The following is a 25,996-nucleotide window of genomic DNA, read 5'->3' as shown; positions in this document are numbered from 1 at the left end:
GCTTGTTCAAACTCATGGAATGCTCAGCGGCAGGGAGGTCTCTCTTCAGATTCCAACATTAGTCAGGCATTATGACTGCACATTAGCGATACTGATACCTGATCTTAATCTCTTTCAGGTCCTGAGAGAATATCTTCCCCTGCTTAACTGAACCCAGGTTCTGAGGAAACCAATCCACATGTGAAAATAGGTAATGCATCTTTACGCTAAGTTGTAGCCCAGGTTTCTGAAAGCAGTCAGAATGTTGTTGACAAGTTCTGAATAGTTCCTGACCTTATTATTCCAAAGGAAGTTCTTCACTACCAGAACAAATGCCTTCCCCGCTTCCGTTCATTGAGTTTTCAAACTTTGTATCTCTGATGAACTGCCAGACCTGAAGACCATCAAAGATGCCAGCTTCAACTTCTCGATGATCAATCCTGGAAAAGCCTAGCATGTGTCTGTGAAGCAGTCACCATTCTTGCCCAAATCCTTGGTGAACTGCTTAATTAAGCTGAGCTTCATGTGCAACTGTGAAAGGTTCTCCGCTCAGGTCAGCAACTGGCCTCTAACCTCATCGAAAACTGTGGCTCGTGATCGTCTCTATCGGGAGATCTTCACATAAAATATTCAGCGTCTCAGCTCTGTGTTGATTTCTGCTGAAAAGCAAAAATAAAGCTTCGAATGTGCTCTGGAAAAGAAAGACAGACAAACTTGGGGTTTCTAACTACAATAAAGTTAATTCCACAAAGTTCGTCAGTTCACAAAACATGAAAGTTCTCACAAAATCTTATCCTTCATTCTCTGGATGGCAGTCAGGATAGATGGAGGGGGTCAGGGGTGTTCTGGGACCATGATTTCAATCTTGAGATTTGGCTTCAATCTGTTCCTTCTGACTTCTTTGCATGTGTGCATTTCACCGGTCGTTTGTAACGTGCGATTCTGGAACCAAGACTCGACTACACGTTCACACAACTCCAAAGGTCAAACCTTGTCAATTTCTCTACTCAGAAACCCAGAATGTCTGAGCCGGGTTTCCTCAGGACAACAAATGCATAATCTCGTTTCTACATTATTCTGACATTTCCTGTCATTGTTCTCAACAATAAAAATATCTGTCTGTTTTTTTAGAAAGGACAATAAACTCGCCCCTTTTTATAGGTCATCTGCCATTGTCCGGGATTCAATTAAGGTTTAATGGACAATCTCTGCATATTTACCCGTTCTTACTGAGAGTTTTTTTGGGTTTTCGACCTACCCAAAGGGGAGCCATACCGCTCCTCTGGACGATGACGTCACATTCGCCCCCCTTAGCATATTGCTTCCCACGGAACCAATAGGTCTAAGCCAAACACACCGCTTCCTCTTCACATAGTTAGATCCTCTATGCTCGCCAGATTCCCTGCTCCATCGTTGTTTCACCTGTCAACAAAGATAGCATGTACAAAGTCTGATAGCCACCCTCCAACGAGGGTTCTCCCCCTTTCTCCATACAAGAGTTCACAAAAAAAGAAAAGTCAATCAAAATGATAAAAATTAGAAGTCCACGGCTTCATTCAGGATTATTAAGTCTCTTTTTCTTTTCATCATGCATTATGAAAGATTTTGCTTGTTTTTTTTTTCACAATTTACAATAATAACACAAAAAATATCAACATTTATAAATGTCACTCAGTTCTTTCTCAGTTTGTGAATCCCATATTTCTCAATTATCATCTTATTTAAAATTGTTATATTTTTTCTTTTTTTTCAACCAAAACTCATAAGAGTTATCTCCCCTGTTCAAAACGTTTTTGTGTCATTTTTAAAAATAGTCACTCAGATCTTTTTCATCAAGGGTTTATAAAAGTTATTTCCCTTTTCCCATCATTTTTCCACAGAATTTCAGTCAGAATTTATAAAAATATTTTTTCATTAACAGCACGGTCTCTCAATAGAAGGTAAACTGGCAAGACTCGCTAACCATCTAACCTTCCTGTACAGATGTAGAGACTTAAAACTCATACCAGCAGGGCTGACATTACAAACAACAGTGGATTCCAGGAAGGCACGTAGAGTCGCGGAAAGGGCAGGGCATGCCCTCGTTCGAGAAAGAATCCAACACACCCGCTGGAATAAACAAAAACTAAGGAACAAAATCTCCAACACCTTAGCATCGTTCCTTGTCAAAGTAACTCAAGAGGAAGACAGAGTGAGAATCCAATCAGATCTGGATAAATCGTACAGACAAAAATATGAGAAGGTCAAAGAATGCCAAATCAAGAAGCTCACAAAGCTCAAAGACCAGAGGAATGTAACATCAAAATACCGCTCACCTGTGAAAGCGGTCATCAACCTCAGCAGCCGCCAACTGAGTCACTCAGAGGAAGCAGTACTAAATAAAGGTCTCAACTTTGCAACAACAACCAAACGCGTTCCATTCTTAGATATCATAACACACATGGAAGATATAGCCTTGAGAATCCCATGAAATAAGATGGAAAGTGAGACAAGTACTCGAGAAAGCCAAGCCTCCTAAATCAAACATCTCTCGGGAAGATAGGCTGGTTATAAGAACCGTACAGAGTGACAGCAGTATAATAATTCTTCCAGCAGACAAAGGCAATGCTACTGTGGTGATGGACATGTCGGAGTACTCTGAAAAAATGGCAGGCCTAATCGCAGATGGTAGCTATGGTAAAATAAAGAAGGACCCAACTTTGAAAACCGAAAGAAAGCTGTTACAAATCCTTACCAAACACAAGGAACACATCACTCCGATGAGATATAGACAGCTGGTCCAGCATTACAGTAAGCTACCACATATGTATGGTCTCCCCAAGATACACAAAGACGGTATTCCACTCAGACCCGTAGTGACCTGCCGAGGCTCAGCATGCCACCCACTGAGCAGGTACCTTGTGGATATAATAAACCCATTAGCAGGCAAATCGGCAACACATGTAAAGAATTCTGCCCACTTCACGGAACTGATCAAGGGAGCACCCATCAGTACAAACCAAATGGTAAGCCTAGATGTGGTTAGCCTGTTCACTAAAGTCCCAACTAGTGAGGCACTAGCAGTAATTCAAGACAAACTAGCTGCAGACCTCTCCATAGAAGAGCGCACATGTGTACCATTGCCAAACTTAATGGAAATGCTGACATTCTGCATAGAAACAACCTACTTCAGAATGGGTACTGACCTATATCGACAAGAGGAGGGGCTAGCTATGGGCTCGCCATTATCACCAGTGATGGCGAACATATACATGGAATATTTCGAAGACATGGCCTTAGGTTCAGCTCCCTTAAAGCCAACCATGTGGCTAAGATACATTGATGACACCTTCATACTCCGGCCCCATCAGGAAGACATCCAGGCTCTCCTAGACCATGTGAACTTAATAAGCCCATCGATACAGTTCACAATGGAGAAAGAAAAAGATAACCAACTGGCCTTCCTTGATATACTCATATCACGCACAGAGCATGGGTTTAAGACATCCGTATATCGCAAGCCTACCTTCACCGGACAATACCTTAACTTCAACTCCCATCACCCATACAGTATCAAACATGGAATCGCACGCTGCTTACAACATCGAGCAGAGACAATAAGTAGCGATACCATTACATACCACCAAGAAATGGTCAGGTTGAAGAATACCCTCCGTCGTAACAACTACCCCTATAGCATACTATCCACCAGACGTGTTAATAGTATAAGAGAGGAGAATGAAACCCAAAACCTCCAACGGTCTGCCTACCATACATACTAGGCATTTCCAAAAAGATTCAGAGAATATGTGTCCCCTACAACATCAGGACGGTATTCAAGAGCGAGTCAACACTCAGATGACACCTGGTACGAGTGAAGCCCCGCATGGAGAACATGACCAAAAACTGCATATACTCCATCCCATGCAGTTGCAGAAAGGATTACAAGGGTGAAACATGCCGCCCCCTTAAAGTAAGGGTGGAGGAACACCGAAAAGCGGTAACTAAAGGGGAGACGGAAAAATTGGGTATAGCCAACCATGTCTGGATGGAGAGGGGGGACCATCGCCCCCTATGGGATGAAGTAAAAATAATAAACAGAGAGATCCACTGGAAAGTGAGAAAACTTAAAGAAACAGCTCACATGCTCGGACATAACAACCTACTGAGCAAACCAAGCATAGAGCTGAATGCAATTTGGACACCTCTGATAGAGAGAGAAAACCTTGAATAACAACATAGGTTTAACATTAACAAAAAACAACTAAGAATTGTCCTAGTGACATATGGCCGAGTGGTCCTAGACGTTGTATCAAAAGTTTACAGTTACTAAGTTCAATCCTGAACGAAGGTAGTAAAAAGTAACATTCAAAACAGAGAATCAGCAACTATGTCCCAGAGCCTAGCTGGAGTCCGAACATGGTAACCCCATAATGATAATAAAGGGTTGGGTTCGAAACTCCTAACAAACGGTTCCCAAGTTCGATACAAAACACCTGATGAAGGCCGGAGGGCAAAACGGCCGAAACGTTGTGACAATAACAACCAAGATGAGGAAGTCAGTCCGACAATCTAAATCAATATATATATGTTTAAATTTTTACCGGCTATGACCAAATAGCTCCACTATCTTGTGGATACCTTGGGAAAGGCAAAGGCTAAGGGAGTAAACCCCAACAGTCCTGATAAGTGGATGGTGAAGCATTGCAATACCTTTCTGGCAACTTCTGCAGCTGCACTGGCTCTGACCGTATTGACTTATCTTTCCATCAGACTGTCTGCAACACCGAGCGGGAGACCCTGGTAACTGGTCAAACCAAGGCCTTCTTATCATCCACCCAGGCCTTTATCCGAAATGCCAAGTCTAGCTTTGAACTGTATAACCACAGCAACTGTTGCAGTGTATAAAACTAGATGTAGAATGCCATTGTTTTATTAGATAGAAGGTTGCCATCAATATATATATATATATACTTTTACTAGACATTTGTTCAGGAAGGAATTTGATTTGAAACGATGCTTTATACTTTCGGTTTCGATAAAATTTGAATTTTACATTTTGAATGTACAGAGGTTATTTTCCTTCTGAAATTCCATGATTATAAAAGACTTATTTATTTTATTAATTTTATTTTCAAAGATATCCAAGAAGAAAAAAATATTTTTGCCACAAAACGCCCAAACAAATCCTGCTCCAAGTCTATGTTAATATTTTGGAAAGAAAATATTCCATGGAATTTATATTCAAGTAAGTAAAAATATCATATTTTTATGAATTTTAAATGCCCCCCCCCAAAAAAAACATTAAAAACTTATAGTTATCCACATTTTTTGACATTTAATGTATTAAATCATTTTTTTCAATGAATTTTATATGATTTATTGAATTAATGGAAATCTTTGCGGCTCCCACACTTTTGTGAAAGAAAGTTTCATCGTTTGAAGCAAATTATTCGCTAAACATCTTAAGTTTTGCCCAATATTTTCGTTAGAAAAACACTAACTAGTCTGAACGACGTTTTGGGTCTCTATAGCTACTGTATGTCAATACAAGAGGAGTTGAATGTCAGGATCCATGATAAAGATTGTAATTTTATTATCTATTCAGATAAATTAACACAGAGAAAATGCAGTATATCAGGATTTTGTATTATCGCTGTTTAAAACAAGAGAATTTTACTGTTTTACTTTTACATGAAAGTCACCACTTATCATGTATTCAAGACCAGTTAAAGATAAGGTCAATGAGTGTAAGGTGGTCTGTTAGACAACAGCGTAATGATTGGTAGTGGTGAAAATTATGTAAACTGATTATTTAAGAGGACGGGTCAACAAGAATTTGTTTATGCTGAACTTGAAAAACGACTGTTTTGTAATAAGTTGCAAAACAACCCTACGGTATAGACTTCCATAAGTTAGAAGTTCCTGGAAAGAATCTTTGATCACTGAATTTGCATACAGATTTAGGCACACATTGAAGTTCAGTACAATACTTGCCATGAAAATAATAATAGAGCAGAGATATGCTAATAACATCTCTTCTGTGGGAAAGAGATGGCATGGAGGAGAAAAAGACATCATTTACTAAGTTTTGAAGCCGGTTTTAAACACTGCTGAGGCAGAAAAGGAGGCTCTGAGCAGCCTCGCCCTAGACATGGCAACGATACTTCATTTTAGGATGCATTTGGTTCTTATACAGATCAGATATTGCATCAGGAATGAGATTTTGAGTATTATAATTGGAATGTTTTTTTTTTTTTAAATTACATTTTCACCCCAAACAAGGCACGTTACCACTTTGATGTAGGGGACTACTATCAGGGACATAAGCTACAGGGGTACTGTGTAGGAAGTTGGGCAGCGAGATGTTGGTTAACGTTACACTTGAACTTCTGCGTGTCAGTACAGTTGGGGAAGCAGGAACCCAGAAGGGAATTCCAAAGTTTAGCAGTTCTGGGGAAGAAACTACTGGAGTAGAAAGCTCTTTTACATCTAGGGATCTCTACTGTGAAGGGGTGGGATTTAACTGCTTGTCAGGTTTGTCGGGGGTACTTACGTCGAGGGGGTACAAGTGCTTGCAGTTCATCAGAGCATTCACTGTTAAAGTAGCAGGCAAAGGGATTCAACATTTCATTGATGGGACAGAGGCTGAAGCTTAGATAACAGTTCAGGATCTATCAGGTTGGTGACTCTCTTTTGAACCTTGTCTAGAAGTGAGAGACTATTAGCAGATGCACCAGCCCAAATATGACAACAATACTCCATACATGGGCGAATGGTGGCCTTATAGAGGTACAGGATATTTCAGGCGTTAGTAGCTTTCTCGCACAGTAGAGAACCTACATTTTCGCAGCAGTCCTGCCAATGCTCTCAATGTAATTGTTCCAACTCATGTTTCCTGTGAACGTTAGGCTGAGGAGTTTAAAAGATATACTTTCAGATAAAGAGTCTTTGGCCATTGCTATTTGTGGTAGAGAAGGTTGCTTGTAGTTATTGAAGGAAACAAGTTTAGTCTTGGCAGCATTGAATGTGACCATTCTTTTTTTTTTTTTTTACACAGTGATCACCACTTATCAAGGCCAGGAAGCCACTCAGGGATAAGGGTTATTTCAAGTACATTACATTAGTGTGGAGATTTGATGAAGTGTTTACTTAAGGGGGCGGTTCATTAGGAATTTGTTAACATTCATTTTTGTCCCCATTGCACTACAGATTGGAGGTCATCCTCTAGTGTTTCTGCCATTTCTATAGATATGTGTTCATTTGTTTTCCTGTCATGTCTGTTATAGAGCGTGGTGTCATCAGCATATATACCTATCTCACAGACAATTTTGTCAAGGAGGTCATTTATGAATATTAGGAATAATAGAGGTTCAAGGATAGACCCCTGAGGCACTCCAACATTTATATCATATTGTTTAGATGTACGACTATCGAGGACAACCTGGATTTTTGTCTTATCTAAGAAGGATGTAATTATGTTAAGTATTCTTCCAGTGATACTGTATAATCTGATTTTCCTGAGAAGACCTTCATGCTATACCCTGTTAAAAAGCCTTAGATATATCTAGAGCTACGGCTCTACCCCCTGCTTTGTCAAGTGAATGGTATTATACGTTCAGAGACTACAGTTAGGATGTCTGCTGTGGAACAGGCTTGCCTAAATCCATATTGTTGATCGGTCAGAAGTTTAGCATCTGTACTACCAGTCGGGAACAGCAGCCAGGAACTGTCAATCTGGTACCCTCAATCCATCAGACGATGGTTAACTCAATCTACTTGTACTGGCATTATGACCTTCAAGCACTCCCAAGTGCCCAATTTAAAGGGGGATGGGATTTGTCGGGATACGGGTAAAAAACGGCGTTCATTGCCCTAGTCAGGAAACCAGATCGACCACTGAGTATTTCTGTCGAATCCCTGTGCTTCGACTTCTACGCCAGGCTAATAGGCAAAGAAGGAGTATGGAAGCCGGGCAATAGACAATGCCTATCTACTCCTTAAGCAGTTTAGGTTTGCAGATGTTAATTTGTTTTCGTCATTAGCTCTAGGAACGATGTCATCCAAGACTGAAGGGGCCTCCCTCCCCTTAGGTTTAGCTTCAGAGTTTTCCTTCTCCTAGACAGATGACCTGGGAAGATCTACGGGTCCATTAGCACCAAGAGGGTTTGCCCCACGCCTAGATCCTAATCCAGGTATTTCTGCGACCCCGCATGGGTAGTTAATGTTACTGGGTTAATATGTAAATGTTATGTCTACTGAGAAATTACACTCCTCAAAGTGATTAAAGGACATTGCTATTACATTGTTACTGGAGAAGAGGGTGAGTAAAAGTTCATGCAGTGGAAGCAGCTATATTTGCAACAGGCTAGTTGGAAGGAGTTAAGATATGGTTTAATATTTTTCCTTTAAATTTAGAAAATTTTTTTCTTATTTATATGTTGGCTTAGGGATAGGATAACACGTTACATAATGGCTTGATATTAAGAATTAGTTAAAAATGTGGTTGCCCAAGCTCTGGGTATTTTAGATGGCATGAAGGTTAAGTGCTGTATCTATGCTATCAAATACAAGTAATGTCATTTTTGATATGAAGTACAATACAGTACAGGTATTTTTTATTTTTATTGATTTTTTTTTATTCAATTTTCACCCCAAACAAGGCACAGTGCCACTTTGAAGCAGGAGGCTACTATCAGGGACTTAATTAGCGGGGTCATTATGAAGGGAGATGAGTAGAGAGATGTTTGTTAACATTACACTTGAACTTCTGCATATCATTGCAGTTGGGAAAGCAGAATCCCGGAAGGGAGTTCCAAAGACCCGCAGTTCTGGGGAAGAAACTATTGGAGTAAAAGGCTTTCTTGCACCTAGTAATCTCTACTGTAAAGGGATGAGACTTAGTAGCTTGTCGGGTTTGTCGGGGGTAGTTACGTCGGGGAGGTACAAGTGTTTGCAGTTCGTCAGAGCATTCACCATTGAAGTATTTGTAGAACAGGCAGAGGGATGCAACATCTCGTCGATGGGACAGAGGCTGAAGCCTAGATGACAGTTCAGGACCTATCAGGTTGGCGACTCTCTTTTGAACCCTGTCCAGGAGCGAGAGACAAGAAGCAGATGCACCAGCCCAGATGTGATTACAGTACTCCATACATGGGCGAATGGTTGCCTTATAGAGGTATAGGATACTTTCAGGCGTAAGTAGTTTTCTAGCACGGTAGAGGGAGCCAACCTTCCTTGCAGCAGCCTTGGCAATGCTCTCAATGTATCTATTCCAGTTCATATTCCCTGTAAACGTTAGGCCGAGGAGTTTAAAAGAAGTACTTTCAGGCAATGTGTTCTTGGCCATTGCTATTGGTGGTAGAGAAGGTTTCTTGTAGTTATTGAAGGAAACAAGCTTAGTCTTAGCAGCACTGAATGTGACCAACCATTTATGTCCCCATTCCACTACGGATTGGAGGTCATCCTCTAGCGTTTCTGCCATTTCCTTGGATATGTGTTCATTGTGTATAATAAAGTAAATAGATATATGGGCAGATTTCCAGCAGATGCGGATATATGGAGGTTGTAAGTTTTAAGTATGTTTCCACTTCTAATGAAGATATCTTCAGCTCTCGTTTAAAAATCATGAAGTTGTATTTTGCATTACAGAGTATCTGTTCAGTTTTTGTATTTATCATTGCAAAACTAAGGAAGAGACAGCTATTGCTATGTAATATAGATAGCTGTAAATCTAAGTACAGACTATAGCTAGTAAGTATCTACTTGGGTAAGAATAAAATCATGCATGTCTTGGCGGTCGAAATGTGTAGATGTTTAGTGATAATGACTTCCATACGGTCAGCATGCGAAAGTTAAGGGCTGGAAGCTAAGGACCCTCCCCTCCACGACGTGTGTAATGTATGAGTGTTAAGAGCAGCTTGGGGAGTAGAGTAGACTATTAGATTTTAGGAGAGGATTAACTTACAGAATACAGTAGAATTAATTTTTATAGTCAAGTAAAGTTTAGTTAAAGAAAAGAAAATTTTTAAAAAATTTATTTAACATGCAAATCAGACAATGGCAGTCATCTTGGAGGAAAAGTATATATTTGATATACGTAGTAAGCAAGAGGGGGTGTTTTTACCGTAATGAGACACTATTAGTACATGGCGTGTCAGAATTCGTAGTTAAAGACAGTCAATTACGTCAGGCACAAAGCATTGTGTATCTATTCAGAAATAGTCTTACTGATGTATCTAAGATCACTGCATATTTCAGGTACAGATATAATTGAAAGTAAGGCAAACTATATTCCGGGGTTTGTTAGGAAGCCACATTTTCAGTACAAGAGTGTTTATAGTAATTGTAGATATTAAGTATATTACTTAAATAACGTCCTATCTTCTTCTAATGTAGGAAAAAATAAATTTAGGTTTCTGATAACTTCGGAGATTTGCTTTGCATAGGCTTTTTTTTTTTGCTAGTTTACTTGGAATATAAGAGTGAAACAGTGTTTTGCCCTTAACGAGGGGGGGAATAACGAATTTCAGTTTTAGTCAAGATGAAGTTTGCAACAAAAAAAGACAAATAAAGATGATAAATAAATACAAATAAAATAAAATAAAAGAAAAACAGAAATAAATGAGCATGTATACATTTCTTAGAAGTAAGATGAATTTTAAAAAATAGTACTTAACGTTTGTTTAGGCACCCTGGTCGCCAGCCCGTTTGGCATGGCCGAAAGAGAATCTGGCCTTATATTGTTTTTGCTTAAAGTATCACCATGATTAATTTGTAACCTTTTTCTTTTAGATTATTAAAGCATAATTTATATTTTTTTGCAATATGTTAAAATAATGTTTGATCATGCAAAAATTTATTTTAAAACAAATAGCAACTGTTCTTCAAAATAAAAACTATCATTGTCGATAACATTCTGTCAAAGTACCTATCTTTTAGTTTTTAAAAATTATTAAACTTCAACTTCATAGAAAGATTTCGTTGATGGGATAGACGCTGAAGCTTAGATGACAATTCAGGTCCGCTTTGGGACCTTGTCCAGGAGCGAGAGACTAGTAGCAGATGCACCAGCCCAAATATGAGAACAATACTCCGTACATGAGTGAATGATGGCCTTGTAGAGGTACAGGATACTTTCGGGCATTAGTAGCTTTCTAGCACGGTAGAGAGAACCCACCTTCTTCGCAAGAAGAGGGACTTTTGTGGCCTTCGGGCCAAGATCAAGGTGTAGTGTCTGTCCGGCAGATGCTGTAAGCAAAGACCATTGCCCTTGTGGCAATCTTCTGGTCCATGTAGGGGCAACCCTACTTGGGCCAGCTGGCAAATCACTATCCAGCTCCCATTTCCCACCTTTCGGGAGCTGGTCCCCTTTTCCCTTTCCTCTCCCCTTCACTCCTTACATTAAAAATCGGCCTTGTGCCTAATTTGCTCGGTGGGGGAGCAAATAAATATCACCCACCTTCTTCGCAAGAAGAGGGACTTTTGGGGCGTTCGGGCCAAGATCAAAGTGTAGTATCTGTTCCGGCAGATGCTGCAAGCAAAGACCATTGCCCTTGTGGCAATCTTCTGGTCCATTTAGGGGCAACCCTACTTGGGCCAGCTGGCAAATCACTATCCAGCTCCCATTTCCCACCTCACGGGAGCTGGTCCCCTTTTCCCTTCCCCCTCCCCTTCACTCCTCACAATTTGCTCGGTGAGGGAGCAAATAAATATCACCCACCTTCTTCACAGCGGTCCTGGCAATATTCTCAATGTAATTGTTCCAACTCATGTTTCCTGTGAACGTTAGGCTGAGGAGTTTAAAAGATGTACTTTCAGATAAAGAGTCTTTGGCCATTGCTATTGATGGTAGAGGAGGTTTCTTGTAATTATTGAAGGAAACAAGTTTAGTCTTGGCAGCATTGAATGTAACCATCCATTTTTGTCCCCATTCCACTACAGATTGGAGATCATCCTCTAGTGTTTCTGCCATTTCTTAGATATGTGTTCATTTGTTTGTCTGTTGTAGAGCGTGGTGTCATCAGCATATACACCCATCTCACAGACAATTTTGTCAGGGAGGTAATTTATGAATATTAGGAATAATAGAGGTCCAAAAATATACCCCTGAGGCACTCCCGCATTTATATAATATTGTTTAGATGTACGATTGTCAAGGACAACCTGGATTTTTCTCTTATCTAAGAAGGATTTAATTATGTTAAGTATTTTTCCAGTGATACCCTATGATCCGATTTTCCTGGGAAGACCTTCATGCCATACCCTGTCAAAAGCCTTAGATATATTTAAACCTACCGCTCTACCCTCCCCTGCTTTATCCAGTGAATGGTATATACGTTGAGAGACTACAGTTAGGATGTCTGCTGTGGAACGGGCTTGCCTAAATCCATATTGTTGGTCGGTCAGAAGTTTAGTATCTGACCAGAGCCTGGTTAATTAAGGATTCAAATATTTTGGCAAAAAGTGGGAGGAGGCTAATGGGGTGGTAATTTACTGGGTAGGTTCTTTCGCCAGAATTCTTGAAAACTGGCACCACAGAAGCAGATTTCTAGCAGGCAAGAAAGCAAGCATTTAAGTATCATTTCAGACACGATTAAACATTCAGGAAAATTTAGCACAAAAAATTCAATAACTCACGATAGATAATATGTGAAACTTACTTATGATGTCAGGTCAAGTTGTTTACCTTGTATCAAGGTTCCTGATAAGTTTAGCAACATTCCGGACAGAAATGTGGATGTTGCTCAAATTATTTTCAGCCTTGGGATGAAGTTCAGGAGGTAGGCGGCCCTGATTGCACAGGGTGGAGTTTAATGCAATGTTCTTAGCAAAGAGCTTTGCTTTGTCAGATGCTGAAGAAATCACTTAAGGTCCATTGATGATAGTTGGGATATAGAATATGCATTTGTTCAGGACTTTGTTAATCACCAAAACTCAGAGAAACCAAGTGTTTGCTCTTCTACTTTAGATTTGATTGACTGAGCATATGACGCTCTCGCATTTTCTATAATCTCTTTGCAGTGATTGATGGCAATCCTAAAGGCGGCTTTAGTTTCAGAATATCCATTACGCTTAAAGCAATTGAAATAGCGGTTTCTGTGTGCAATACCGACAACACATTCAGGGATGTATCACGACCAGGTTTTTCTTGGATGGTATGTACATGTCTATAGTGACAATTTATCAATCAGTTAAGTCGGATACTATAAAGGCTACTTCTTTTTAATCAAGAGTAAGGGTAAAACCCTACAAAATCCTAACATTAATATTAGGCAGCATCATAATGCAAATTCTATTAATATATTTTACCAAAATCAAATGCATAAAAATTTTAGAATTGAAGAAAAGGCAATTAAAAGCATGTAAAAAAAAGCATGGTTCATAGATACTTAACTTCAGTTGATAACAATAATAGGATTAAACTTATAAGACATTTAAAACTAAAAACGTCGTTGTTAATGACGTGAATGAGGCTGGAACATCTTGCGAAGGTCTCACGTCCGGCAGATGTCCCACTGGTCAACAGGGTGGGTCCTGTCGTCATCATACAACTGTTCGAAATTCTGAAGATATGAGTGGATGTAGGCGCAGTGAAAATTGGCAGAAAGGGTCCCAGGACACGAACGGAGTTGGAATAGGAAATGTCAAAAAACCATGGACGGATAGAGAAAGAAGAGTACTGTGGGAATGCTTTATAAGAAGTGGAAGTACCAAATCTGGTGGATATATCCGAAAAGTGAAGGGATAGTGGGAATTGAGAGGCAGAGGAACTAGGAGTATCGTGAGTTTGATATTCCAGTTAAAACAAATTAAAAATAACAACCTACTTTCTATGATTGTAAGAGAAGAGATTGAACGGACGGTTAGGAATGAAATGTATAGCAAAAGTAAAATTGATGAAACTAGCTCTGATGAAAGCACTGAGAGAGTGAAAGTGCAGAAGGGAAATGTAAGCGATGATGGGAGGTGGGTAACTGAGGAGGAATGGAATCCTATCGTTAGGGGAAATGATGAGAAGTAGTTTGAAGGATCTAAGGCAGATGAGATCAATGACCATGAGACAATGGAACCAGTGGAAGGAGCAGATTTATGGAGAAGTGGTGATGAATTTCGAGCTTTGATTCTGTAGAAAAGGAAGTACTTCAGAAGTTAAGAGAGGTTCTTCTTGCAGATGAGATCATAGATATTCCAAACATGAAGAGTAGTGATAGGCAGAAGGTGAAAAGCGAGGTAAAAATAGTTCAAGGAGTAATTCACATCATAAGAAAAAACATATCGATTACGGAACTTAACAAGCTTCTATATGCAGCATTATATGTTTTTGCGAATCGTCATGGCTTAATACAAAAGGAAAAGAAAAAAATGAAGGATAGAAAGCCATACTGGCAGAGGCGGCTTGAAGAAAGTATTAAACGGTGGAGGAAAGACATTAGTAGAATCGAAGAAATAAGAAAAGGAGTTAAACTAGGACAGAAAGCCAATGACGAGCTTGAAAGGAGGTATAGATTGCTCGAAAAGGGAGCGATGACAGTTCTAACAATTTCGAAAGAGAAGGTCCATACTGGTGGTATGAAAATTAGGAACTTTGTTGGAAAAAGTGTTGAGTTCCGGCAGAACAACCTTTTCTGAAACAATCAGTCTCAGCTGTATAAAGAATTAAATAGTAGTAAACAGGTGGGAAATAACAACACTCCAAATGTAGATGATGCCAGGAAGTTCTGGAGTGGGATTTGGTCTGTCTAAGGGCGATATGATAAAAAGGCTAGCTGGTTGGGAGAGGTCAGAGAAAGGCTATCAGGAATGCAGCAGATAAAGAACTGAGATAACCATTTATAACGTGAAGGCTGGCATATGAAGGATGACAAACTGGAAGGCATTTGATCACGATGGACTGATGGGCTTTTGGTTCAAACAGTTCCAATGCCTTTATTCACCTATAGCTGCTGCCCTGCAAAGGGTCGTAGAGTCGGGAGATGTCTCTGATTGGCTTGTTAAGAGAAGGATGACACTAATTTGGAAAGATCCTGCAAAGGGAACAGATGCCAGCAATTATAGACTAATAACATGTCTACCACTAATGTGGAAACTGTTAACTGGAATCTTTGTGGAAAAAATTTATGGACATCTTGTGAGTAATGGTGTTTTCCCTGATAGACAGAAAGGGTGTCGGAAAGGCTCGAGGGGTACCAAGGAGCAATTACTGATTGATAAGGCAGTAATGCAGGATGCAAAGAGGAAGAAGAGGAATGTGAGTGCAGCATGGATCGATTACAGAAAGGCTTACAACATGGTTCCTCATTCATGGATCCGTGAAACACTGTTGATGATGAATGTTTCTAGGAATTTGATAGGGCTTTTGGAGACAAGTATGGCTCAATGGAAAACGGTGCTGACAGCAAACAGAGGCAGGTTGGCATTAAACGCGGAATATCCCAATTGTTATTGTTTGTTTGAACTTGAGTTATGTTGATATAAATCTGCGATACACATGCTGCCTTTGAGCAATGACAGATGCACAAGTAGAGGTAAACCATTGGGGACAGTGGGGCTTGCTATAGAATTTCCACGTGGGAACATGTGCTTCAATTGCCGTTTAAATCAATCAGTGGTCTCATTTGCATGGGGAATCTCTGATGAGATCTCTGATGGCTTCCCGGTATGCCCTTTTATAATATCTCATTATTTTGAGCAATAGCTCTTCAGCTTTGGGTCTAGAGTTTAGGGCGATTTCAACCATGATCACAGCATGATCAGCATTCCTATGGGCATTCGTCGTCAATCATTGGGAACTGTGGTCAGAAATACATCTAGAAGAGAGGCATGTTTTCTTGCTGGTCTGGGAAACGTGTTGGAAACGTAACCATCTGTGATAGGGAATGAGATATAGAGAAGCTATGTGTTGTGCTACCAGCTGCGTCTGTGTAAGTAGAGAATCCAAACCAATTGCTGTAGTGAACATTGAAGTCACCAAATACATGCACTTTTGCACTAGTATCGAGGGATAGAGCTTTATCTATGCTGTCAGAGACTTTGTTTATTAGGGTACAGACCTGGGTCAAACATTGCATTGAAGACTAGTAGCAACATATTAAAATGTTTGGCATAGTATGGAATGGCCATGCTTTTTTTTTTTTTTACACTGTGGTCACCACTTATCAAGGCCCGGAAGCCATTCAGGGATAAGGGTTATTGCAAGTATATTACGTTAGTGTGGAGATTTGATGAAGTGTTTACTTAAGGGGGCGGTTTATTAGGAATTTGTTAACGTTGGACTTGAAGACATCCAAGTTGTAGTTTGGTGGGAAGCAGGCAGACGGAACAGAGTTCCACAGGCGTGTAGTTCTAAGAAAGAAGCTTTGTTCATGGAATCCACGTTTTGATTTAGGCACAGAGTGGGGGAAATTTTTGACAGTGGATTCGGCTAGACGGGTGTTTTTCGTAAAAGATTAGCGAGGGGGGACCAGAGGTTGGAGTTCAGACGAGCACCTGCCATGGAAATAACGATAAAACAAGGATAGGCTCGCAACGTCTCTTCTGTGGGAGGGAGGTTGCAGGGTAGAGAAAAGGGCATCCCCCACTAAGTCACGAAGTCTATTTTGTACTCTGTCAAGGCAGGATAGGCTGTTTTTAGCAGCTCCTGCCCAGATATGGCAGCAGTATTCCATCCTTGGACGTACTTTGCTTTTATATAGATATAGAATTGCATCAGTAGTGAAATATCTTCTAGAGCGGTAGAAGGATCCCACCATTTTTCCAGCGACCTTGGCAACAGACTTGATGTACGTGTTCCATTTCAGATCAGGAGTAAAGGTCAAACCCAGAAGCTTGGCAAAACACGGGGCCTCTCCCAGACGAGAGCCATCCATCCCAATTGATGCCAAATGGGGATAAGAGCGTTGATGATGTAAGGATAGGAGTTTGGTTTAAGATGCATTAAAGGTAACCAGCCACGTCTTCCCCAACTGAACCACGCGCTCGAGATCAGAGGAGAGAGAATCAGAGAGAACTTTGTCATTTACAGCCTTTGATGTGTTGCCGTAGATGGTCGTGTCATCAGCATAGATGTCAACGAATGATTTAAGTATGTGTTTAGGTAGGTCATTGATGTAGATCAGGAAGAGAGTTGGGCCCAGGATTGACCCCTGAGGGACTCCAGCATTAATACTGCAGGCCTCTGATTTTTGTCCATCAACCACGACTCTTATGAGCCTATCGGAGAGAAATGATTTAATGATTGAGAAAACATTTCCAGTTATACCGTAGCTGGAAATCTTGTGAAGTAGACCCTTATACCGTACCTTGTTGAAGGCTTTTGATATGTCAAGAGCAACTGCCCTAGAAAGGAAGCCTTTGCTAATACTGGTTCACGGACCTCTAGATTTAAAAGTTCAGGTTTTTAACCGACATTTTTTAATTCACTTTTAATCGACTTATATTTTTTTACCCCCCCCCGCCATTTAGTGAGAATTTTACCTTTCTACTTTTCTACCTTTCACTTTTTAGTTCAGTTTACTTTCATCCCAGCAATTTCACTTGAAAATGATTCGTAGTCAAATGGAAAGCGCTCATGATGATGTAACTTTTATTAATATCTTCGATTTCTATATAAAAAGATTATGAAAAATCGAAAAATAAAACAATAAAACAATGTACCATTGCTGTATTTATTAATGTTTGCTTGAATAAAGTAAATACTTCCTTAAAATACCAATTTCATATATATATATATATATATATATATATATATATATATATATATATATATTTATATATATATATATATATATATATACATATATATACTCGGGTTTTTGTCATTCAAAAGTAATAAACTACTGAATTCAACGAGGTTGTTAGATAGTGCTCACTAAAAAAGAGCTAATAATACTTATTTATTGTTAAATAAACATTTTTACATCCCGATGCTACAAACAGCCATTTGTTTCAATCAAACATAAGATATCATCAGGCAGCGACTTGACTATTCAAATGTTCAATGAATAATGGATTTTTTTTTTTAGGTAGGAACTCTTTAAAAGTTGGAGTTAAAAAACCTTAAAACACAGAACTTTAATTATAAGATGTAAAGAGGGAGGGGAAATCTAAAGAAAACTAATAAAAAATAATGGAGAGAGAATGATGAGGAAGAGAAAAAAGAAATAGAGAAAATATATATATATAGAGAGAGAGAGACAAAAATAGAGAAAAAAACAATCTAAAGCGTTATTATAAAAAGCAAGGGCTAGAAAAGAAAAAAAAGAGAATGATGAGAGATAGTTAAAGAGAGAAAGAGTGAAAGTAAGAATTAATAGGAAGGGAAGTTTAGAATGTTAAGAGAATAGAGAAAAAGAGAAAAAGAATTGCGTGTCACCTAATTTATGGACAGTTATACATTACAATGACAAGACGCGTTATTACAACAACACAAACAAAAAACGCAATCTTAGCGTTAAAAGGAAAGGCATTTACCAACCATATAGGAAGGAAAACTCAAACCCAATTTATGTACACCCGCTATCAAATCACCCAAAATCCATCATTAAGCATATACCCAAATCTATTAGTAAAAGAATCAGTGACAATTCGTCCAATCTTGAGACATTTAATAAACATAGATATTTCTATAACAGGGCCCTTAAGGATAGTGGATACAAAAACACGCAAATTGAGTTCATAGAACCAACACACCCAAACACAAATACAAATAGAAACCGTAAAAGAAAAATCCTGTGGTACAATCCCCCTTTTAATCTGAAACTTAAAACAAACCTAGGAATGAAATTCTTAAACTTAATTAAAAAGCACTTCCCTATTGGTAAAATGTTACATACAATTTTCAATAAAACACAATAAAACTTAGTTATAGCTGTAATGAAAACCTTGAAAAAATAATTAAAAACATAATAACAAAATATTAAACAAAAATAGCACACCCATTGCTACCGAAGGGTGTAACTGTAGAATTAAATCGAAATGCCCTCTTAAAGGAAATTGTCAAGTTACTTCTGTAGTGTACCAAGCAACTATTTCTAATAAGGAAAATCCTAACGAAAAAAATATTACATAGGAATGACAAATAACAAATTTAAAGAAAGATTTACCGGTCACAAGTTCTCTTTTGAGAATAATGAGTACAAAAATAGAACTTCCTTGTCTAAATATTACAATGAACTAGTAGAGCAAGGTTACTCCCCAATAGTAAATTGGAAAATTTTAAAGAAAGCTAAAACCTGTTCATCTTTAAACTCACTTTGTTACCTATGTACTCTTTAATGAGTATGAGAAATTGTTTATACTTACGTTTAGAGAAAGAGATAAATTATTAAATAAGAAGCACGAAAATTCAATTAATTGCAAACATTATAAAAGCCATCTCTTAAGTAATTTAGTTTAGATATAAAATTTAAATAAATTTAAAATTGTCACTGATTTCTATAATATATTAAAATACTATTAATATACTTTCTCCTCGCCTGATTTCATTCCTAACTTCTCCTATCTTATATACTTGTGTGTCTGTGTTGATATGTAAGCGTCTATGTGTTTATTTATGATTGTGTGTACTTTTGTATATATATATATTATTTTATACACCTTCATTTGTCGTGTATTCCGCTAATAATGTTTATTCAATCCATTTATATGCATTTATGTGTATATGCATCTATTTGTACTCTTGTCTAATAATTTTTATTCGTATGTATATATATATATGTGTGTGTTATATGAATATACATATTTATGTGTATATATCTATGTGTGTGTGTGTGTATTTGTATATTAGTATATGATTATGTGCATATATTTGTGTATATATATGTATGTTTGTGTATACATATAACTATATATATATACATATATATATATATGTATATATGTATATCTGTTGGTTCTTTGTGGATATATACATATGTATTTTATTATTTCTTAATTTATTACTATCTACCCGTGTGTGGTTACTTTTGAGTATTTTGTAGATTTAATTACTTCTTTTGCTTGAATATATTTATATATTTATATGTAAGTGTACTTGTATCTATGTTTTTATTCATACTGTCTTGAATAAGTTAAATTGTGATTTAATATGACTTTATAATTATACTTAACCAACTTCAATTTTCAACTTAATAGTATAGAGTTACACCTTTATATATATATATATATATATATATATATATATATATATATATATATATATATTGTATTCTTTCTATCTACATAAATATTATTAGATTATATTTTCTAATTATTAGTCGTTTTTACTTTCCTCAATCCCCTTTTATGACTAAATATGTTATATAAAAAAATAATAAATATTAATTTTATTCTGTTTTATTATTATTATTATTATTAGTATTATTATATATATATCTTTATTATTATTATTATTATTACTATTATTATAATTTTTATTATTACTATTATTATTATTATAATTATTAATAATAATTTTACTATATTGTTTTATCATTATTTTTATATATTTATTTAAATAAACCGTGAAAACTTTAAACTTATATTATTAAGTATAAAGAGCTTAATTAATTGTAGAAGTATGCTTAAACTGCGTTGATATTACTCGTGGACTTATGTGAGATGATAAATATGTTCGTTGCTTACATTCGCTGTCACTTTTGACATGTACGCCTATAACGCTAAGATTGTGTTTTTTGTTTGTGTTGTTGTAATAACGCGTCTTGTCATTGTAATGTATAATTGTCCATAAATTAGGTGACACGCAATTCTTTTTCTCTTTTCTCTATTCTCTTAACATTCTAAACTTCCCTCCCTATTAATTCTTACTTTCACTCTTTCTCTCTTTAACTATCTCTCATCATTCTCTTTTTTTTTCTCTTCTAGCCCTTGCTTTTTATAATAACACTTTAGATTGTTTTTTTCTCTATTTTTTCTCTCTCTCTCTATATATATATTTTTTCTCTATTTCTTTTTTCTCTTCCTCATCATTCTCTCTCCATTATTTTTTATTAGTTTTCTTTAGATTTCCCCTCCCTCTTTACATCTTATAATTCTGGGTTTTAAGGTTTTTTAACTCCAACTTTTAAAGAGTTCCTACCTAAAAAAAAAAAAATCCATTATTCATTAAACATTTGAATAGTCAAGTCGCTGCCTGATGATATCTGTTGTTTGATTGAACAAATCGCTGTTTGTAGCAGCGGGATGTAAACATGTTTATTTAATAATAAATAAGTATTATATATATATATATATATATATATATATATATATATATATATATATATATATAAAGGATAAATATTAATTAATTGTATATTATGAATCAGTTTTAAAGGGAGAAACAAAACAAAATCAAATTGCGTGTATGATCGTTTTGGAAATGATATTCATTTTATTAATATTGACAAATAATATTAGCAATAATTGATATGCAAAATGAAAGTAAAAAAAATATAGATAAACTCCATAATTTATTATACCATACCTGTTAACACTGAAACACTTATCACAATATTCTGTGGATCTATATTAAAAAACCTTGTTAAACTTTGTGACATATTTCCATTCTATGGAGGTCAGGCGCGAACGAACACCCCATAATTTTATTATACCATATTTCTTCACACTGAAACATAATTATCAAAGTATACTTACGCAGATAGATATGAAAAGTCTTTATTAAAGTTTTCTATTGCGACCAGGCACGAACGCAGACCCCACATTTTATTATACCATCCCTATTTAAGTTAAACCATACTTATCAAAGTATTATTATGTACATCTATATCAAAAACACTTGTAAACGTTTTTTCTTAATTTTAAAATTTCTCATTTCCATACTTTGTAGACCAGGCGCGTACGCAGACCCCACAATCTTAATGAATCATCATTATGCCAGATTAAACATACCCATTCTTGTGTCTCGATACATCTTCTATCATTATATGTGATCAGTTTTCTATAATAATCAACCATATAGGAGTCTATTCGTGACCAGACACACATAGAGACGTTCAGCTTTATATCTATAATATAAAGTTGAATGTGTGTGTGTGTGGTCACGAATAAGCTCCTATATCGTTGACTATTTCAAAAAACTGATTACATATAATGATAGAAAATGTATCGAGACACAGAAATGGGTATGTTTGATCTGGCAGAACAGTGGTTCATTAATATTGTGGGGTCTGCGTTCGCGCCTCGTCCACAAAGTATGGAAATAAAAAATTAAAAAATTAAAAAAAAAGTGTTTTTGATATAGATGTACATAAGAATACTTTAACTTTAACTTAAATAGGGATGGTATAATAAAATTGTGGGGTCTGCGTTTGCGCCTGGCCTCCATAGAATGGAATTAGGCACAAACTTTAATAAAGACTTTTCATATCTATCTATGTAAGTATACTTTGATAATTATGTTTCTGTTTGCAGAAATATAGTATAATAAAATTATGGGTGTTCGTTTGCAGCTGACCTCCATAGAATGGAAATATGTCACAAAGTTTAACAAGGTTTTTAATATAGATCCACTGAATATTGTGATAAGTGTTTCAGTGTGAATAGGTATGGTATAATAAATTATGGGGTTTATCTATTTTATTTTTACTTTCATCATATTTTGCTTTGGTTTTGATACCCCCAAATTCAACCCGAATTTACAACCCTTCCTTTTCATAACCTATCATACTTTCATAAATCAGAGTCCATTTTCTGTAGGCTGTTTTTGAACCCAGTTAACGACAGGTACTTTTGCTATATATATATATATATATATATATATATATATATATATATATATATATATATATATATATATATATATATATATGTATGGTGATTGTCACTTCTTGAAGAAGACCATCTTTCCCTTGCCTTATTTTTGATTACTCAATTATTTTCATGTATTTTTGGAAACATATATATATATATATATACATTTTTTAAATTATAATTATGTACACATATATACACTTATACGCACACACATATATACATGTGGAGATGTGATCAAGAATGCATCAATTCCTATTTTCTGTGCGAACGAACGTTGCTCTTCGGACCAGCCCTGCTTTTACACAGACTGTTGCACAGGTCACACTTAAACTAAGATTGAGGGATGCCAACTGGTGCTGCTCTACTGTGGACGCTCATATGACGCTTTAGGCCTCCACTCGATTTACAGACAATAGAGCAAACAGAACATCTGTGCCCTGCAGAGTTTACCCCATCAAAGAAAGATTGATCTCCATGTGAACGCTTGTGGCTAGCCAGGCCAGCTCCAGATAAAGCCATTTTACCGCATAAATCACAGGTGTGGTTCTGCATGAAATCCTCTGACAGACCTGATATATTTGACAGATTTTTCTTCCGGATATTACGCTTCATTTTTGCATGCTCATATTTTTCTTCTCAAAACTATCACAACCATGATAGACTAAGGAGTGCCACTTTTTACGATCATTGGAAGCACTTTCCCAACTGTACACGTTAATACCAAGAGCTTTAAGATTATCTTTGATGTTATCCTTAAAGCTTTTCCTCGGTTTATGTTGTGGACGCTTTCCTTGTGTAATTTCACCATAGAACAGGCGCTTTGGCAATCTATCATCGTCCATCCTTGTCAGATGTCCAGCCCACCTCATCTGGTTGCGTATAATCAACTTCTCGATACAAGGTACATCAGCCCGCATGAGAACATCCACATCAGATATAAAAGTGCTCCACCTGATGCCCAGAATGTGTCTCAGGAATTTCTGGTGCACTCTCTCCATGACTTTTATGTGTCTACCATAAGTTGTCCAGGCCTCAGAAGTGTAAAGCAGGGATGATAAAATACAAGATTGATAGACACTGATCTTTGTATGAATAGTTATACCCCTGTCAGACCATACTCGCTTCTCTAAGCCACCAAAAGCCTTAGTGGCACGCTGTATCCTATAGTTGACCTCAGCATCCAGGGTTCCATCTCTGGCGAGAGTACTACCCAAATACACAAATATGTCAACCACGGCAAATCTCTGGTTGTTGACAAAATATTTGGTTCCACATACAAACTACCGGGTGGAGGTGTGAATATGAACTTAGTCTTCTTAAGACTAATAGTAACCCCAAAAGACGCACAGGCCCCCGAAAACAGATCCATGATACCCTGCATATCCCTCTCACCATGGGCCACGAGATCGGCGTCATCTGCATAAAGCAATTCAGGTGCTGAAAGGTCCTTGTAGAAGCATGAAAATGACGAAGATGAAAGACCCTACCTGTTGTTCTGAAACGCAAACAAACACCTAGAGAACATTCCCTAAAGGTATACGATAAAATAGTTGCAAAATAAATTAAAAAAAGTGTAGGTGCTAGGATATCACCCTGCTTCACACCATTGTCAACCGATATGGGTTCCGACAGGCATCCGTTGAAGTTCAGTCGAGCCTTCATATTAGTGTGGAGCTCCCTGAGTAATCGCATAAATTGAGGTGGGCATCCCAACCTCCCCAGAATTATCCATAGGGCACTTCTGTTCACCGTATCAAAAGCCTTAGTCAAATCAACAAAAACCTGATAAAGCGGAACGCAGTGTTCAGTACATTTCTCCTGCAACTCCCGAGCAGAGAAGATCATATCCGTGGTTCCTCTGCCCGGACGAAAGCCACTTTGACTTTCTGGAATGACGGATGGATAAATATACTTTAACAATCTACTGAGTAGAACTCTGGAAAATACTTTGCCAACTGCTTCCAACAAACTTATCCCACGATAACTTCCACAGTCAGTCCTGGGCCCCTTTCCCTTGTACAGTGATATAAGTATTGCATCAACCCAATCCTGATGGACGGGAACACCCCTCCAGACATCAGTGATAAGATGAAGAATTTCATGAACAAGTTTATCACCCCCATGTAAGAGAACTTCCACAGGAATACCATCAAGCCCTGGAGCTCTCCCAACGTTCACTTCCTTGATTGTATCTCTAATTTCATTCTCAGATGGGAACATGGACATTTCATGGATAAGCTTCTGTTGTGATAAACATTCATTGATGACGTCCTCATCAACATTAGAGGGGTTGTCAAAGAGATCAGAATAATGCTCGGTCCAACGAAGGAGAATCTTGTTAGGATTCTTTATAAGGGCAATACATCACTTGAAAGTAGGGGAGATGTAGATAGTGTTTGAGGACCAAAAGCTTTTTTAAGCAAATGGTACATGCGTTTGACGTCTTTACAATCAAAAACCATCTGGATTTGGTTGGCGAGTTTAGCTCACCACTGATTCTTCATTTGGCGGAGTCGCTTTTGGAGAATACGCTTGTTTGCTTTAAGTGACTGTTGGAGGGACTCTCGACCTTCATGAGAGGCAGACAACATCTTATGGTGCAACTCATTTTTAGCACTTAAGAGTTGAGTAATTTCAAAATCATTATCATCAAACCAATCTTGATGTTTAGATTTGCGGAAGCCAAGAACATCTACACTTATTTCATAGACTGTATTTTTAAAATGCGCCCAGGACCCATTAAAATCAGCAGAATTAACTACAGATCGAAGCTTTTCACGTACACTTGGATCAGCCAGCCTGGACACATCAACTCGCCTGGGAATACCAACACCACCCAACCTACACTTCCTCCTTATACAGACTTTCAACTTCCCGCGTACCAAAAAGTGATCTGTGCTGCATTCAGCTCCACGCATAACATGCACACTACATACGTCCCGCAAATCTGCCTTCCTGGAAATAATGTAATCGATCAAGTGACCTTGTTTTGAACGAGGATGGGTCCAGGTAAACCTATGGACCTCTTTGTGGCTGAAGAAAGTGTTACAGATAGCAAGGTCAAACTGAGTGCATAGATGGAGAAGATGCAGGCCATAGGAATAGAGGAAATGGTACGACTGAGATCTCGGTAAAACGCTGTGATCGTGTCTTCATCATGACCCATGGTAGGGGCATACACAGATAAAATCGTCATATACTTACTGTGTGCAAGAGGGAAGCGCATCATCATAATTCTGTCACTTACGCAGATTGGCTGTTCAATCTTCTTCACCAAATCAGAACG

At 37.6% G+C, this 25,996-nt stretch overlaps 1 protein-coding gene across 1 annotated transcript in view; it reads left to right on the top strand.

The window, feature by feature from the left end:
- LOC145263569 (uncharacterized) overlaps positions 1–25,996 on the top strand; it is a 67,096-nt gene that overhangs the window by 30,874 nt on the left and 10,226 nt on the right. Inside the window, exon 2 of the mRNA XM_080120417.1 lies at positions 5,099–5,206. Within this exon, the coding sequence (XP_079976543.1) occupies positions 5,099–5,206 (108 nt within the window). The remainder of the gene's footprint in view (positions 1–5,098; positions 5,207–25,996) is intronic.

Source organism: Euprymna scolopes, chromosome 3 (assembly GCF_053919585.1).
Source record: "Euprymna scolopes isolate OS-2025 chromosome 3, ASM5391958v1, whole genome shotgun sequence".
Lineage (NCBI taxonomy): Eukaryota > Metazoa > Mollusca > Cephalopoda > Sepiida > Sepiolidae > Euprymna > Euprymna scolopes.
The sequence above is the reverse complement of the archived record's forward strand: the minus strand, read 5'-3'. Positions and strand labels throughout refer to the sequence as shown.